General features: G+C 44.0%; 1 protein-coding gene across 1 annotated transcript in view; it reads right to left on the bottom strand.

Moving 5' to 3' along the window:
* casq1b (calsequestrin 1b) overlaps nucleotides 1-12,392 on the bottom strand; it is a 13,423-nt gene extending 1,031 nt beyond the window's left edge. Inside the window, exons 1-10 of the mRNA XM_076092237.1 lie at nucleotides 12,156-12,392; nucleotides 2,698-2,791; nucleotides 2,052-2,152; nucleotides 1,827-1,938; nucleotides 1,646-1,719; nucleotides 1,379-1,509; nucleotides 768-813; nucleotides 569-623; nucleotides 323-423; nucleotides 95-169 (exon numbers count right to left, since the gene is read on the bottom strand). Coding sequence (XP_075948352.1) covers nucleotides 95-169; nucleotides 323-423; nucleotides 569-623; nucleotides 768-813; nucleotides 1,379-1,509; nucleotides 1,646-1,719; nucleotides 1,827-1,938; nucleotides 2,052-2,152; nucleotides 2,698-2,791; nucleotides 12,156-12,392 — 1,026 coding nt within the window. The remainder of the gene's footprint in view (nucleotides 1-94; nucleotides 170-322; nucleotides 424-568; nucleotides 624-767; nucleotides 814-1,378; nucleotides 1,510-1,645; nucleotides 1,720-1,826; nucleotides 1,939-2,051; nucleotides 2,153-2,697; nucleotides 2,792-12,155) is intronic.
* Nucleotides 12,393-12,993: the final 601 nt, after the last annotated feature.

Here is a 12,993-nt window from a genome sequence, read left to right as displayed (position 1 = left end):
GGTAGCTGAAGTGTTTTTCTTTTTACACTTCAGACAACTTGAAATCAGTTTTTTTTATTTCAGGTTTTGGCAAAGGCTGAGAGAGGTTGCTTACATCCTCAACATCAACCACACCAATGTGAGGAGAAGAGAGTTCGATGCCGAAGGTCTTCTCCCAGTACGGCACCAGCTGAGAGAGAGATACAGACAGATGGTTATAGGCTTATACATCCTAATCCTTATGAATGACATCAACGGATTTTGAATGAAAAAATGTCTTTAAAAAGCAGGTGCAAAAAAAAATATAAGACAACAAAATGATCAGTGAGTGAGAGATCCACACCAGGGGGAAGTTGTCGGGGTCGATCCAGATGATGCTGAGGTTGGGGTTGTCGGTGTTCTCGCGTGCCACCTCCTTCAGGATTTCCAGGAACTCAAAACCGTCTAAAGAACAGTTCAAATGTCAGGTACGGTTTGTGAGCCCGGTACCCTACAGTATTTGGCTATAGATATTTGATCGTCCAGCTGATCGAATCCCTATGTGGATATTCTCAATGCTATATAAAGAGGCACTGGGGAAGACTTTTACCTGTGTCATCTTCCTCGGCAAAGGCAACAATGTGCTCTCCATCAATGTCATCCTCCTGTGAACACAAAAAGAAGGATGAGACGGGGATGCTCTATACTTCCACTCCAGATTGACTGATAGGACATATAAGTTGTATTGGAGAAGAGAAGGAACATTGTTCAACAGATGAGTTTTTGAATAACAGTTTCAGATCTCTTACCCAGATCTCATACATGCTGTGGGGCTCAAGCTTCCTCAGTGTAGGCCTGAAACATTCAACAAAAAAACGTCGAAAATAGTTATATCCATTGATTTATACTGTGGAAAAAACACTTGTTTGAAGAAATGACATTACTGTTTTCCCATATGAAAGCTCCCATAAAAAGCTCAAAAATGTCATATGATTATCAGAAGTTATTGTGTAAATTATGCAGTGATAGAATAAGTACTTCGTAGAACTAGCAATACTGGCAAAAGTCCTGTATTCAAACGCTTATTTAAAATGGCAATAGTCCGCCATACAACTTGGAAATACTCAGGTTTGAATAGTAGCCACTTTAAGTAAAAGTACAAAAGCATTGTTATCAAAACATACATAATGTAAAAGTAGTCATGATACAGAACGTCCCATTTCAGAATGTTGTATTACTGGATTATAATTGTTGACGTATTCATGTGCTCATCACTTTAATGTTGTAACTGGTAAAGATGGAGCTCATTTTGATTGCCTCCAAACTGTAATGGAGTTCAAGTAGAAGGTAGCATAAACTGGAAATACTACTAAAGTACAAGTACCTCAATACATGTACATAGTAACACGCAGGGTCTCACCTGTCATGCTGTTCGATGTACTCAATGAGCTCAGACTCGAGGTAGGGCTTTCCTGGAATGCAGACGGGATGCTCCATGAAGGGCTCGTAGAAGTCCACTTCATTCAACTTCAGCTTCAGCGTCTTGGCGATCTGAAATAACGTTAAGAGAGATGACGGGCAGGAAACACAACAACGTTTAAAAATCTTAAAAATTGCATTTGCTAGCGCAGTGCAGAGACAAACTCAAATTCTAATCCACGCAAATACTCAAATAAACAATTCAAACCTTGGGGTCAAACGTGGCGAAGAATTTGACGAAGGGGTGGAACTCCTCGGCGGCGTCGTCGTACTCAATGAAGTCTGGATGGGGAAAATCAGGGAGAACATCATATTGAGCTCATATCAGCAGTTTCTTCTAAGTTTCATCAGTTTGAAGCTCAGTCGTCGGATCATAAACTTCCACCTACGAGGAGATCTCTCGCTCCTGAAATAGCCAACCAGCTTGATGACCTCGTCCATGTTGTGGAAACCCTTCAGCTCGCGCTCGTTGTCGATGATCTCCACGGGGTCCTCGACCACCTGACACCAGACATTTTTTAATCAGTCCTTACATCGGGGTGCAACAGTTATGACAAAAAAAACGTGGTCTTCATTTACCCACAGTGCTTTGCACCTGACCAGACATGACTTACATCGTAGAGGAACTCCACCAGGGTGTCGGCCGCCAGCTCTCCATCGTACTCGATGATCTCATCGTCGGCAAATATGTAGATGCTCTCCACCTCATCCAGACCTGCAGAGAAACAGGCATTACGCCATCATACCGGGAAGATTATAACACGTATTCTGATAGTAACGGTATAAGCAGTTAGAATTAGTTTACACTTGCTGAAGGAACTTCCATATTTTCATTGGTGCAGGTGAAGATTGATTTATCACAGAGCTTTCTATTGCTGGTTTGTGTCAAAATGGACTCTTCTTTAAAAAAAAAGAAGTCTACAAACATAGAAGCACATTTCAGTTTGTCACATATTTATATAACAGGTTATTCATGCACATAAGGCTCATTGGTTTGGGTTTACAGCTGCCGTTACAAAGAAGCTGTGACATCATTCGTCAACACTTGAGGGCAGACTTGTTTCATATATAGTCTGTATTCACTTTAATACAGATTGAATCCCATATTTAGAAAGAATGTCCAATGTTAACATTTACTATTAACAGACTTTACACTTATTATTGGATTTTCAGTCCATCCAGCTTTTGTTTTGTCAATTATGACAATCAGGCCACATTTTCACCACCAATTCCCTGTCAGTGATTGGCATTAAAGTTTACCAAGCTTCTTGGCAACATTAGAGTCCTTCTTTTCGTCCACCAGGCCGAACCCAATGTCCTCTTCTTCGAAGTCGCCCAGAACTTGGGCTGCGAGCTGGACAGAGAGACACAGACAGACAGACAGAGAGAGAGAGAAGGGGATGAAGAGGAAGTTGTATTTAGTATCACATGACAACTGATTCTATCTCTGACTGATCTCAGCGTCTCATCTGTCCATGATGGACCTTTCCTAGTCTCAGAACTCCATTGAAAGCACACTTTCAGTTTCATTTACACGAGCAACCCCTTTGGCATTTCATCTTAATTTCAAGGCCTTAAAAGCAAAAGCTTTAGATTGCTGCCTTGCACTTTCTAAAACGGAGTGAAACCGAAGCCAACAATTGACAGCCCTCGTAGCTGGCGTGAGAGGAGCACAGACAGCGGGGTTTCCAGAAGAACAAGAGGGGCAGAACTTGAACCAACTATGTCGAAGAGGGAAGAGGCGCTGCAACAGGTGTGGTGGAAAGGAGAGGAGCGCACACTTTGCGAAAGTAAAGCCGCCGCATACGTGCACATACATACATACTGTAAATATACAGACATAAGCAATAAACAGCACTGTATTTCTCACAGCTTTATACAAATCCACATTGCCGTTTTCCACTTTCAATGCTAGTTTGCTCTCCATTTTATCGCTTTAGCATGAAAAGATGACCGCCCCATTATATGCGAGGTTACACTCTGAATGAAGTGGGTCATAAGCGTTATGTAGCGCCTTGCAAAGCAGCATTGCCAAATAGATAACATTCATATGCGGGCAAGTGCCTCAAAGCACCCACAACAAATAGCTAGTGTGAATGGTATGTGCTATGTTGCTCTTCACAGGCAATCTATAATGCCATCCATTATTTTGGGCTCCACAGTTGAGACACATTAGCTCATGATTGGACTCAGCGCCAATTCTTCTCTAATCTGGTTAGGAGGATTGGCCTCATTACTTTGAAACCCTAAAGCAAGATAATCGCCATGTAACAGCTGATGGGAAAGGTTCCATTCAGGGGAAGGCTTCTTTTTACTTCCAAGGGTAAAATGAACATGTTTCCTAGTTCCTGTTTTGCTTAGCTGTGCTGATAGTTTCAGTTTAATCTGCTGAGTTCAGTATTTTGGGAAATACACCTTAATGCCAAGAGTCACATCTGTCAGTGCGGGGTGAAGCTACAGCCAGCAGCCAGCAGCTGAACTCCTGAAGTTCTGCTGTTTTGACCTGTTCTCACTCCCGATGCCTCAAATACTGCAGCTTGATCAGTGCTCCTCTGCATCTCACACTGACGCACAGTTCCTCTGGTGAATTAGTCAAACGAACACAGGACTTTCAAAACCGCTGTGCGTGTCTCGGGTGAAACCAAAAGCGAACATTGACCGTTCGTCACGTCAGTCAAGTTGACTTCAACCGCGCTATTCTCCTGAACACATAAAACTAATGACAACATAGGTATGAATATCAAATTCCATATCTGCCCCGTAAATCCTACACACTGGTCCTTTTTAAAGAGGACATATTAGGCAGCAGAAGTTACAGAGAAACACAACCATTCTGAACACTTTCTGCAATCAATGGATGGAGAAGCAGTAGTAAACTCTGCTGTAGCAGATACACTGTATTATTGCAGAAGAACTTTAAAGAAGAGCATAGACAAGACAATGCCAAAGACTCTACATAACATGTTCGTCCAAAACTATTCCCCTCCCTGTTGCCGCATGGCATGGCCATATTCTTAACACTGGGGGATTTATAAAAGAGGTGAAGTTCTGGGTGCTGCAGTGGGGTGGAAGCGAAGCAGGGAGTCCTACAGCTATATAAGGGCGTGTAAGAAAGCATGTTGTGGAGCAGAAATGAAGATCTGTTACATATAGGAATGGGTGTGGAAAGGGAAGGAGGGGGAGGCAGACTGGGCTGATGAATGGAAGGAGACACTTGACACGCGAGTTAACGCTTCTCAGCCGTCATCTCCTTCTAGTTTCGTCCTCGTCCTCCCTCAAACATCTCTCGTTTCTGCTTTCTGGCATCATTGCCTCTCACCGTCACCTCCTATCTGTCCCATCTGGATATTTTGCCCTGACACCCTTCCTCATCTGTTCCCTCGCCATCATCCCAAACCTCCGTGCAGAAGTCTGGGCGCACGGAGCCAAGTGAGAGGTCACCAGTGTGTAAACGCTTGGCTCCATCTCTCAGTGCCCAGTCAGTGTCAACTTGTCGGGGGACACAAGTTGAGGGCAGAGTGCCATGGTGAGTTGTCAAAAACGTGCTCTGGGTCCCCGCTGCACTTGGCTGTAGCACCGGATGGTGAGCTAGGAGAGGGTGGAGGGATCGCAGTGCAGTAGAGGGGGTCACGTTTCTTGTTATATAGCCGTCCACGTGCTTACTCAACACTACTCGATGCAGGTTAGCCTGCAGATTGTTTACTGTGGTCAAACTGCTGCACTGGTTGGACTCATTGAATTAGTGCCATGACGCTCTGTTTCAAATACCACCTGACACAAGCGTAAAAAGTTACACATTCTCCCGACAAGACTGTAAAACGTAACAAATTCCAACTGAAATAAGTATAGTGTAACGCAATGACCATTAACAGCGTAACTACCGTAAATAAACCGTAAACCTCAGCTGACTTTCTTACGTTACATTACGAAACAAGCGTAACAACGTTACGTAACAAGCGTAAAGTTGTCTCCTGGGTGCAGGTCCTGTGTTCGATTGACCCCTCCAACCGGCCCTTAGTGGACTTCCACGCACGTTACACTCGCTATTATACCACATATTATACCATATCACTTGCTCTGACCGAGTGCAAAAATGTCGACGTTGAATGTATTCATAGTCCTGGTGATGAGCTGTATACATGCTTCCATCCAGCAGTCTCTCTTCACTCTCTCTACAAGAATAACATAAACAAATGGTTGCATGGTGGGAAGAGCAGTTAAAAAGTCAAAACCCTACAGTATGCATCGGTATATGTTTAATAGTAAAGGTATGTGTGCCAGTACACAAACTAGTGGGTAATAGTGCAGCAAAATCACACTTTCATCCTATTAAAACATGCTACCACCCAAAAAATTGCTGAATCTGTAAATCAAGGAGCATTAATAGGTTTTCAAAGCAGCACGATTCCCCATCTTCCTGTATGAGCAAACGTCCTGGCATCTGTGCAAAAATTAGAAGTTCAGCCTACATGCTTCCCCCCCCAGCCAGATGGTAAATTAATAATGGCTGCTGCACATCAGGACTCCACACCGTGCTGTTACATAACACTGCGCCAGGGTGGTCATGAAAGATTCAGATACAACAACGTTGTATCAGCTAGTGTAGCTGCACTGTCTTTAAAGCTGGCGATCCAGAATTGTGCACAGAAATAATGCTCTTGCACATTTCTGGAGACTTTAAATCTAGAAGAAAATCTTGTCGTCTGATTCTTTTAACGTGGCGTTGTCTATTTTCCCTTTTCCAACTCGGTCTGGTGGGAGATGTGATGAAACGTACGGAAAGCTGTTGGAAATCTCACAGGCACACAAGCTGATTCACCACAACACACTGTGAGGACACGTGTGTCTGGGACCATCTGTGTATGACTCACTCAGACAGCAACAAGCCATATTACAAACATCTCGCACAACAATCTCAGCTATTAGAGTCGGGTTTATGAGTCACGTAGAAGCCAGCAGGTGTTGCATGCAACAAACTTTTCAAAGAACGAGCAGGTGCGTTTATTTGACTCAAGTTATTTTGATTTGATGGGTGACGATACTGTAGAAAAGTGATCTTTACTGCTGAAATTAAAATGATTTACTCGCCATAGTAGGAAATGTGCATCTGCAGCTAATACCATTGAGTGTCGCAGTAAATCACGTCAGTTATTAGGCATGCACAATCCCACTGAAATACATAAATAGGCCTATTTCACACAGAACAACACTGTCAAATAATAAGTTGAACTATGGCTGAATTCCATTTAGCTGATTCAGTTTCCTGGTGTCGTGCATGCCGCTCAGTGTCCCACTGACGAGGCTTACTGGGACATGTGACCCCGTGCTACTCCTACTATGAGGAGTCTGCTTTGTATTATGGGTTACGAAATGGAGCAATCCTTAATTAAAATTATTAATAACTCTTCTGTAAGACATGTTAATACAAGTGCTGTGACAATCATTTGCAGCTCTATAAATATATCTTATGAATGTGGTGATAAAGTAGCAAGAAGCAGAGATGTTCACTTACACTCTGCGATGTAAAGCACTTACGCGCTGCACTCTCAGTGCTGTCTTTATTCAGGCCCGTCTCTTTGCGGCATGAAGATGAAAGTCAGGGTTTCGACGTCGTAATCACATTTACATTTTTCATGATGCACCTTCACCTCCTACATTTCCTTGACATTTTTCTCCTGTGAATAAGTGATGAGAAGACATTCGCTGATACGAATAACGGAGGAGGGGGAGAAGCAGAAAAAAGGAGCATTTAGTGGGAGAAGCAAAAAAATGATATGCACGTTATGTTGAGGGTCATTTATAAATGATGTGCAGCACGACAGTACTGTATGCGCACCGCATGTCGCATGGTGCAAACACAGTATGTGTTTGTAACACTTGAACATGAAGACGGTGAGTCAACCGTTGGGTTGGGAGCGGCGGGGACGTGGCAGGGGTAAATTTAGGATGACAGAAACAGCATGCGGCCTCTCATGCCTTTGCACGACGGGAACTATTTTGGCCTGTTGTTGGGAGCTGCTGACAGGTTGCTCACTGAGCTGCAAAGCTCCCACCTCAGCTAATTTTGATGAAATGCGGAGAACCTTTTGGAAGCGGAGACGCTCTTTGTGGACATTTGATTCAAAGTTACCATGAGGAGCTTTCAACCGGTCATGAAACAGTCTCAGTGTAATTCTGATGCCTTTATATGACGTATATGAGTTCACCCTCTGTGGCCACTACAGAACTGTAGAGCAGGATTTCTTTCATGAGTTGGTGGATATGAGCCACTCAATACTCGCTATCGCAGCCACACTTCAGGTGCAGGCGACAGCTGCTCGATGGAGCGCTAGCGTTGATGAAGCCATCTAGTGTTTTTTTTCACCAAACCAGATTGCAAATGCCGTCTGTAGTGGCTGCTCGTGAACATTCACGACACTATTCATCTGCAGAGAGGGGCTTGCTTCCGCTGTGATTCAATCAAAGAAAATAGTAGTTCATGTACCACAGAAAGGGAGAGAAGATGGTGACGTCATGCCTGACGTCATGGATTCGGTAAACATGCCTGTGATTAATGAGACGTATATATTTTTAGGTAGAGATAGGTGAAAAAACATAGTTTGGGATAGCTTAGCACTATCGAATGAAGCATTTAACAGTGATCCTTATTGTGACAGTGCATCAGGCAGCAAAATATATAGTTCCAACAGCAGCTGAGACCGTCGAAATCAATAGGCAACCACTTCTATTATTAATCCTCAACAGGTGGCTTTTTGACATGCAAAAAACCAAGGACACATCTGAACATGACTCCTGTCACATTTAATGGCATCACATCGGACAAATTAGTTCCCTAATTTGGCGCCTCTTTCACACGGTTAATCGGGGCGGTCCAGATGCACTAAGAGGAAGGTCGGAAAGGTTGCGAGGAGATCCAGCAAGATGCGACGTTGCTCTCACACAACTTGACGGCAGCGTCACTTAAAGGAGGGAAACGTTAAGTTTTGACAGCTGTGCTACTTGAATGAGGAAAGATTAAACCGCTGTTGTACAAAGAGTAAAGTACAGCTTGTCCTGGAGGAAACAAAGTGGCTTGAAGCGATCTACCTAATGTAATGTTTATGAGGTAAAGAGGCCATGGGGACTTGGCCTGTTGACACAGTCTTGTCCAAGACTACTTGTGGTAATGAGATCCGATCCTACTTATGCATTCTGGATGTGGAGTGTCTATGTCTTCGCTTAAAATCAGAGCCAATGCTTGTGTTCTCTGTCTGTGCATTGGGTCGGCGTTGTATACAGGACATATGAGTTCATTCTGACCCTGATTTACACTTTCTGTGAACGGAGAATTGCAAAGAGCTTGACAGAGCTTTCAATAGCCCGGTTACTAACAACATGAACCAATTTATCTTTATATCCCACCCCTCTTAGTTATTTAGCCCGGGAAATAGACAAGTTACAAGACAGAGAACGGACAGCTGACTCATTTAAAAACAAGAATCTTGTAAAAATGTGTAAAATGACATGTCTGCACCACGGAAACAATGCCAATGAAAAGTCAATTTGGATCCTTTTTCGGTGGACACACAAATTAAACACATCTTGGTGAAATTGCAACGGTCAGAGTTACGTTTGTGACATTCGTCCTAAACGTAACTAAGTAGTTTTGCTGCCTAAACCTAAATTTACGTACATATTTTAAGGCCACTCCATTACTTCTATGTTTTACTGCTCTCAATGCTTCCACTGGGGTAGCAGAAGAGCCACAGAACATACTGACAGGAGCTTTGCTTTGTAATCCCATATTTACATTCATGATAGCGATTGTTTTATGAAGCTTAATTACAACCACACGAAAACAAATTATTTTCTCAAAAACATAACCTGCAAGCAAAAGAATTTAGGATGCACAACTAATAACTGAAGTGCGTTTTCTTTTCTTTTTTATTTATCTACATCTTATTTTATCTATATGCATTTATATGTGCTGTTACTGTGCTTTGTGCACACAGTACGTTATTTCCCCCCCCCCCCCCCCCTCTTTCTCTCCCTCCATCAATTCCATCCACTATTGTTTAAGATGAAAGCATGAAATGTTTCGTGCCGGTGAAAAGGAGCAGAGCTCCGACAGTCAGTTTGCAGAGCGGTTACCACAGCGACAGTCTGACCTTTTCCCAGCTCTCTCAGTAGATGGAGGCAGATTAGAAAAGACAAAGCAGGAGGACGATTCGCTGCACGTTATGAGACTGCGTGTTGACTTGCCTTGTGTGCACCTGTGTCACCTTTCTCAGCTAATAACCTAATGTTATGCTACCTGAGGGGTAAAAAGGAGAAGAAACAGCCCTCGAGCAGTCTTTACCTTTCGCTCATCTCTTTGTACTACGGGGTGTCTGGTGGCAATGTAGTGATCAATGAATTCAGGCTTTTTCTTCTGTTCCAGTCACGGTGCTGTTCATACTGCTGGGACCCTTCAGTGGATTTAAAAGCTCAGCCTTCCATAGCATATCACAGCTGTGAGGACAGACTGGATTATTGTTCACAGACTAAGATACCAGTTGAGGTTAAAGGTGACATGTTGCACATATTTTGGCAGTGACAGGATAATTCTCTCCACCACACGACCTATTTGAGTGGAAAATGCAGAGATTACTGTCGTGTCTGCACTGTAACCTTCTCTGTCAACATAAGCATTTGTAAAACATGACGATCTTGTGATAGCTCTACTATATAATACTTATATTCAAGCTGACCAATGCGTGGAGAAAAACAATCTACTTGTGGCAGCGCCTGCAAGATACTGTACATAGACTAATTTGCTGAATCTAATTTACTCTGTTTCTATCAAAGAGGGAGCTGTGGATTGGAGGATGGAGACAGGCCATTTACTTTCCTGTGTGCCTAACAGTGTGAGTAAAAACCCAATGAAACAGCTCCAGGAAGCACATCTTCAAATTGTCTGCTCCGGCACGAAAGTAGAGTCACAAACTGAAAACATGCATTGATCCAGCAAAACGTAAGATACAGTCAACTGAAAGTATGGCTTTTTATGAATAGTGTAATTGTACAGTGTGGTGCAGGCAGATACGATTTGATTCCCTTTAATCATTAATGCTTCCTCATTCATAGGTGGTAATGACCAGCTATTTTAAGCATCCCGCCCTGAGCATCTCTAGTGCTCTTTCCTGATTGGCTGTGTGGTCACAACTGGCAGGAAGTCAGTAATAGAGTGACAGTCCAGGGCAGGGACCCACTCCAGTAAGCATCTATTTCTCAAGCCAAGAAGCACAACTTGGCAGCACCGATAGGACATTGATCCGGCAATGACTTGGGTGTGTGAATGATGGTTTAGGATTCAAGCCTGCACCCAGAGGGGTTGCGTAATACCAAACAGAACAGTGTGTGTTGCCTGAGAGAACTGATGGAGCAGTGGGAGCAGTAGTTGAGGTGAGATATGGCCCTAAACTTTCTGTCTGTCCCAGGAGGGCTTTTAGCCTCTTGCTAAGCATGCATAGCTGTCCCGGGCTATTTACAGAGGTGACTTATGCAGGCCAGTGTAAGGTACACTGCGCCTCTGTAAGAAGACACTGCTGCTCTGACAGGCAGAGGATTACTGTGGTGAATACAGTGGCTCACAGTGGGGCCCAGGTGCATCGACTGCAGGGCCGGCAAGTAAAGAGTTTATTAGATTTATTTATCCAATAAGGGTTCCCAGAGCATGCATTGTCTTTTTCTACTGCCCGCTGATTAGCAGCAGTACTGGAGTAAGTTCAGAGCTCATAAGCACCTCAGCAATGGCAGTTGAAGAACGAAAGGCTTTTTAACTGAGCTGTATGATGCACCATATCTGCAAACATAATCTCCAATACAAGACATAGGAAGTACAACATATTCAAGTTTGTCCTGGAATTTTGCTCAATATAGATAAATTTAACTTTCATTTGAATATGGATTTAGAGGAGGTATTGTACTAATGTAGTATCCAATCACAGGAATACATCCATCTATGGTATCTTAGATTATTTGGTTAGCAATGACTGACTTGGTCTGAACCTGCCGTGAAACGCTTCATGAATGCCATGAAAGTGAATAACTTGCACAATTACCAAACAGACAAAAAGGAGATATAAGTGATGTGTGAGGCTTTTTGAGGTCTGTCATTTTATTGGCAGTCACCATACAGACTCTACAGTAGCTATATGAGCTATAGGCTAACCTGACTAGCATGATGAAGGCCGGGGAAGGCTTGAAACAAACGAGGTTGTACAAAGTGTCCTGTGATCACATCTAAAGGCAAAAGTGTTTAGAGCTAAGTGTTTAATGGCCACATTGTGGGATTTTCTGTTACAGAGAGTTGAAATAATGGTTGGAATCATTCTCGTAGTCAGTGCTTCCCTCCAGCCTGTCTCCTGTTCCCACATTTTCAACCTGCCTCCTTTAGGTCCGCATCTATCCAGTCATACTTGGCAGGCTGCCACACCTAAAGGGTCCACGAAACCCCAACTTGTCCTCGCCCCATATTTTCCACCTGTTCCGCGTTGCCTTCTTCCTTACCTGTCAAGATCCGTAAACCCACTTATCTGAAACTCTAAGTGCAAAAGCCATGACTGCATCCAGGAATCTCAAACTGGAGCCAAATTCTCCATGTGAAACCCTTCCCTTCTTTCCCAGCTTCCCACTGTGACCCTTGCCCCACATGGGCCCACCAATCCATCCACTGTCATGCTTTGGCGGAGACCCACCTCCAAAGCCAGCTCCTCTATCTGAAACTGCTTCATGGCACTGCGGTTCCCGTCCACGTTTTTGTGGTAGTAGATCACCATCACGTCGTACTTCTTCATGACGGACTTGTAGTTCTTGGCGTTGAGGTCATGGATGCGGTCTTTGCCATCGTACTTGGGGATCTCCAAGCCAATCTCCCCCCAGGTCAGGGTCCCCAAGGATAGGAAGACCCCCAAAAACACCCAGCCCCACTTCATGGCTACCTGGTGGTCACAACGCCTCTTCTCAGAGCCTTAAGTAGAAGGGGAAAAAATACGCAAGTTGGTGTTAAGCAGGAAGAGTTAGGAACACAGTCCGCTTCCTTTCCCCACCGGCTAGAGAAGAGCAGGTCCGACGGTGATACTCCCCCCTTAAAAAAAGAGCTACACGTGGTTTTGCTGATGCCACTTGCCAAAAAATGGGGGAGGGGCCCTTTTTGGGGGACGCAAATCAGTATGTGAGTAGGTCGAGATCCCACTCGCCCAAGAGCCGTGAACAAGCCAGACGGGCTGCGAAAAAAGTAAGACGCGAGTGGGATGGGGGGGGCTCCTGAGCAGTGGTCCGAAAAATAGCAGGGGTAGTAAGATGGGAGGGGCCATGCTTAGGTCATACGGCCACCTGTTTAAAGCCGTGGCTATGAAAAGGGACAGTGGTTGTGTTGGGTGTTTGGAGAGCCACAGATACCAGCTCAGTGTCTTGGAGGACTGAAGGTATAGATGGACGTACGATGAGAGCTTGGGGAAATAGGAGATCCAAGATGCCATTCCCATATTAAGTTTTGCAGAGGAGCCGGACTCTCGCTAAAAATAAGGCCTCGTG

The sequence above is a fragment of the Anarhichas minor genome, unplaced genomic scaffold (assembly GCF_050575085.1).
Source record: "Anarhichas minor isolate MPS153535 unplaced genomic scaffold, ASM5057508v1 ptg000016l, whole genome shotgun sequence".
In the NCBI taxonomy this organism is placed as follows: domain Eukaryota; kingdom Metazoa; phylum Chordata; class Actinopteri; order Perciformes; family Anarhichadidae; genus Anarhichas; species Anarhichas minor.
Note: the sequence above shows the minus strand (reverse complement) of the source record. Positions and strands in the feature narration are given on the sequence as shown.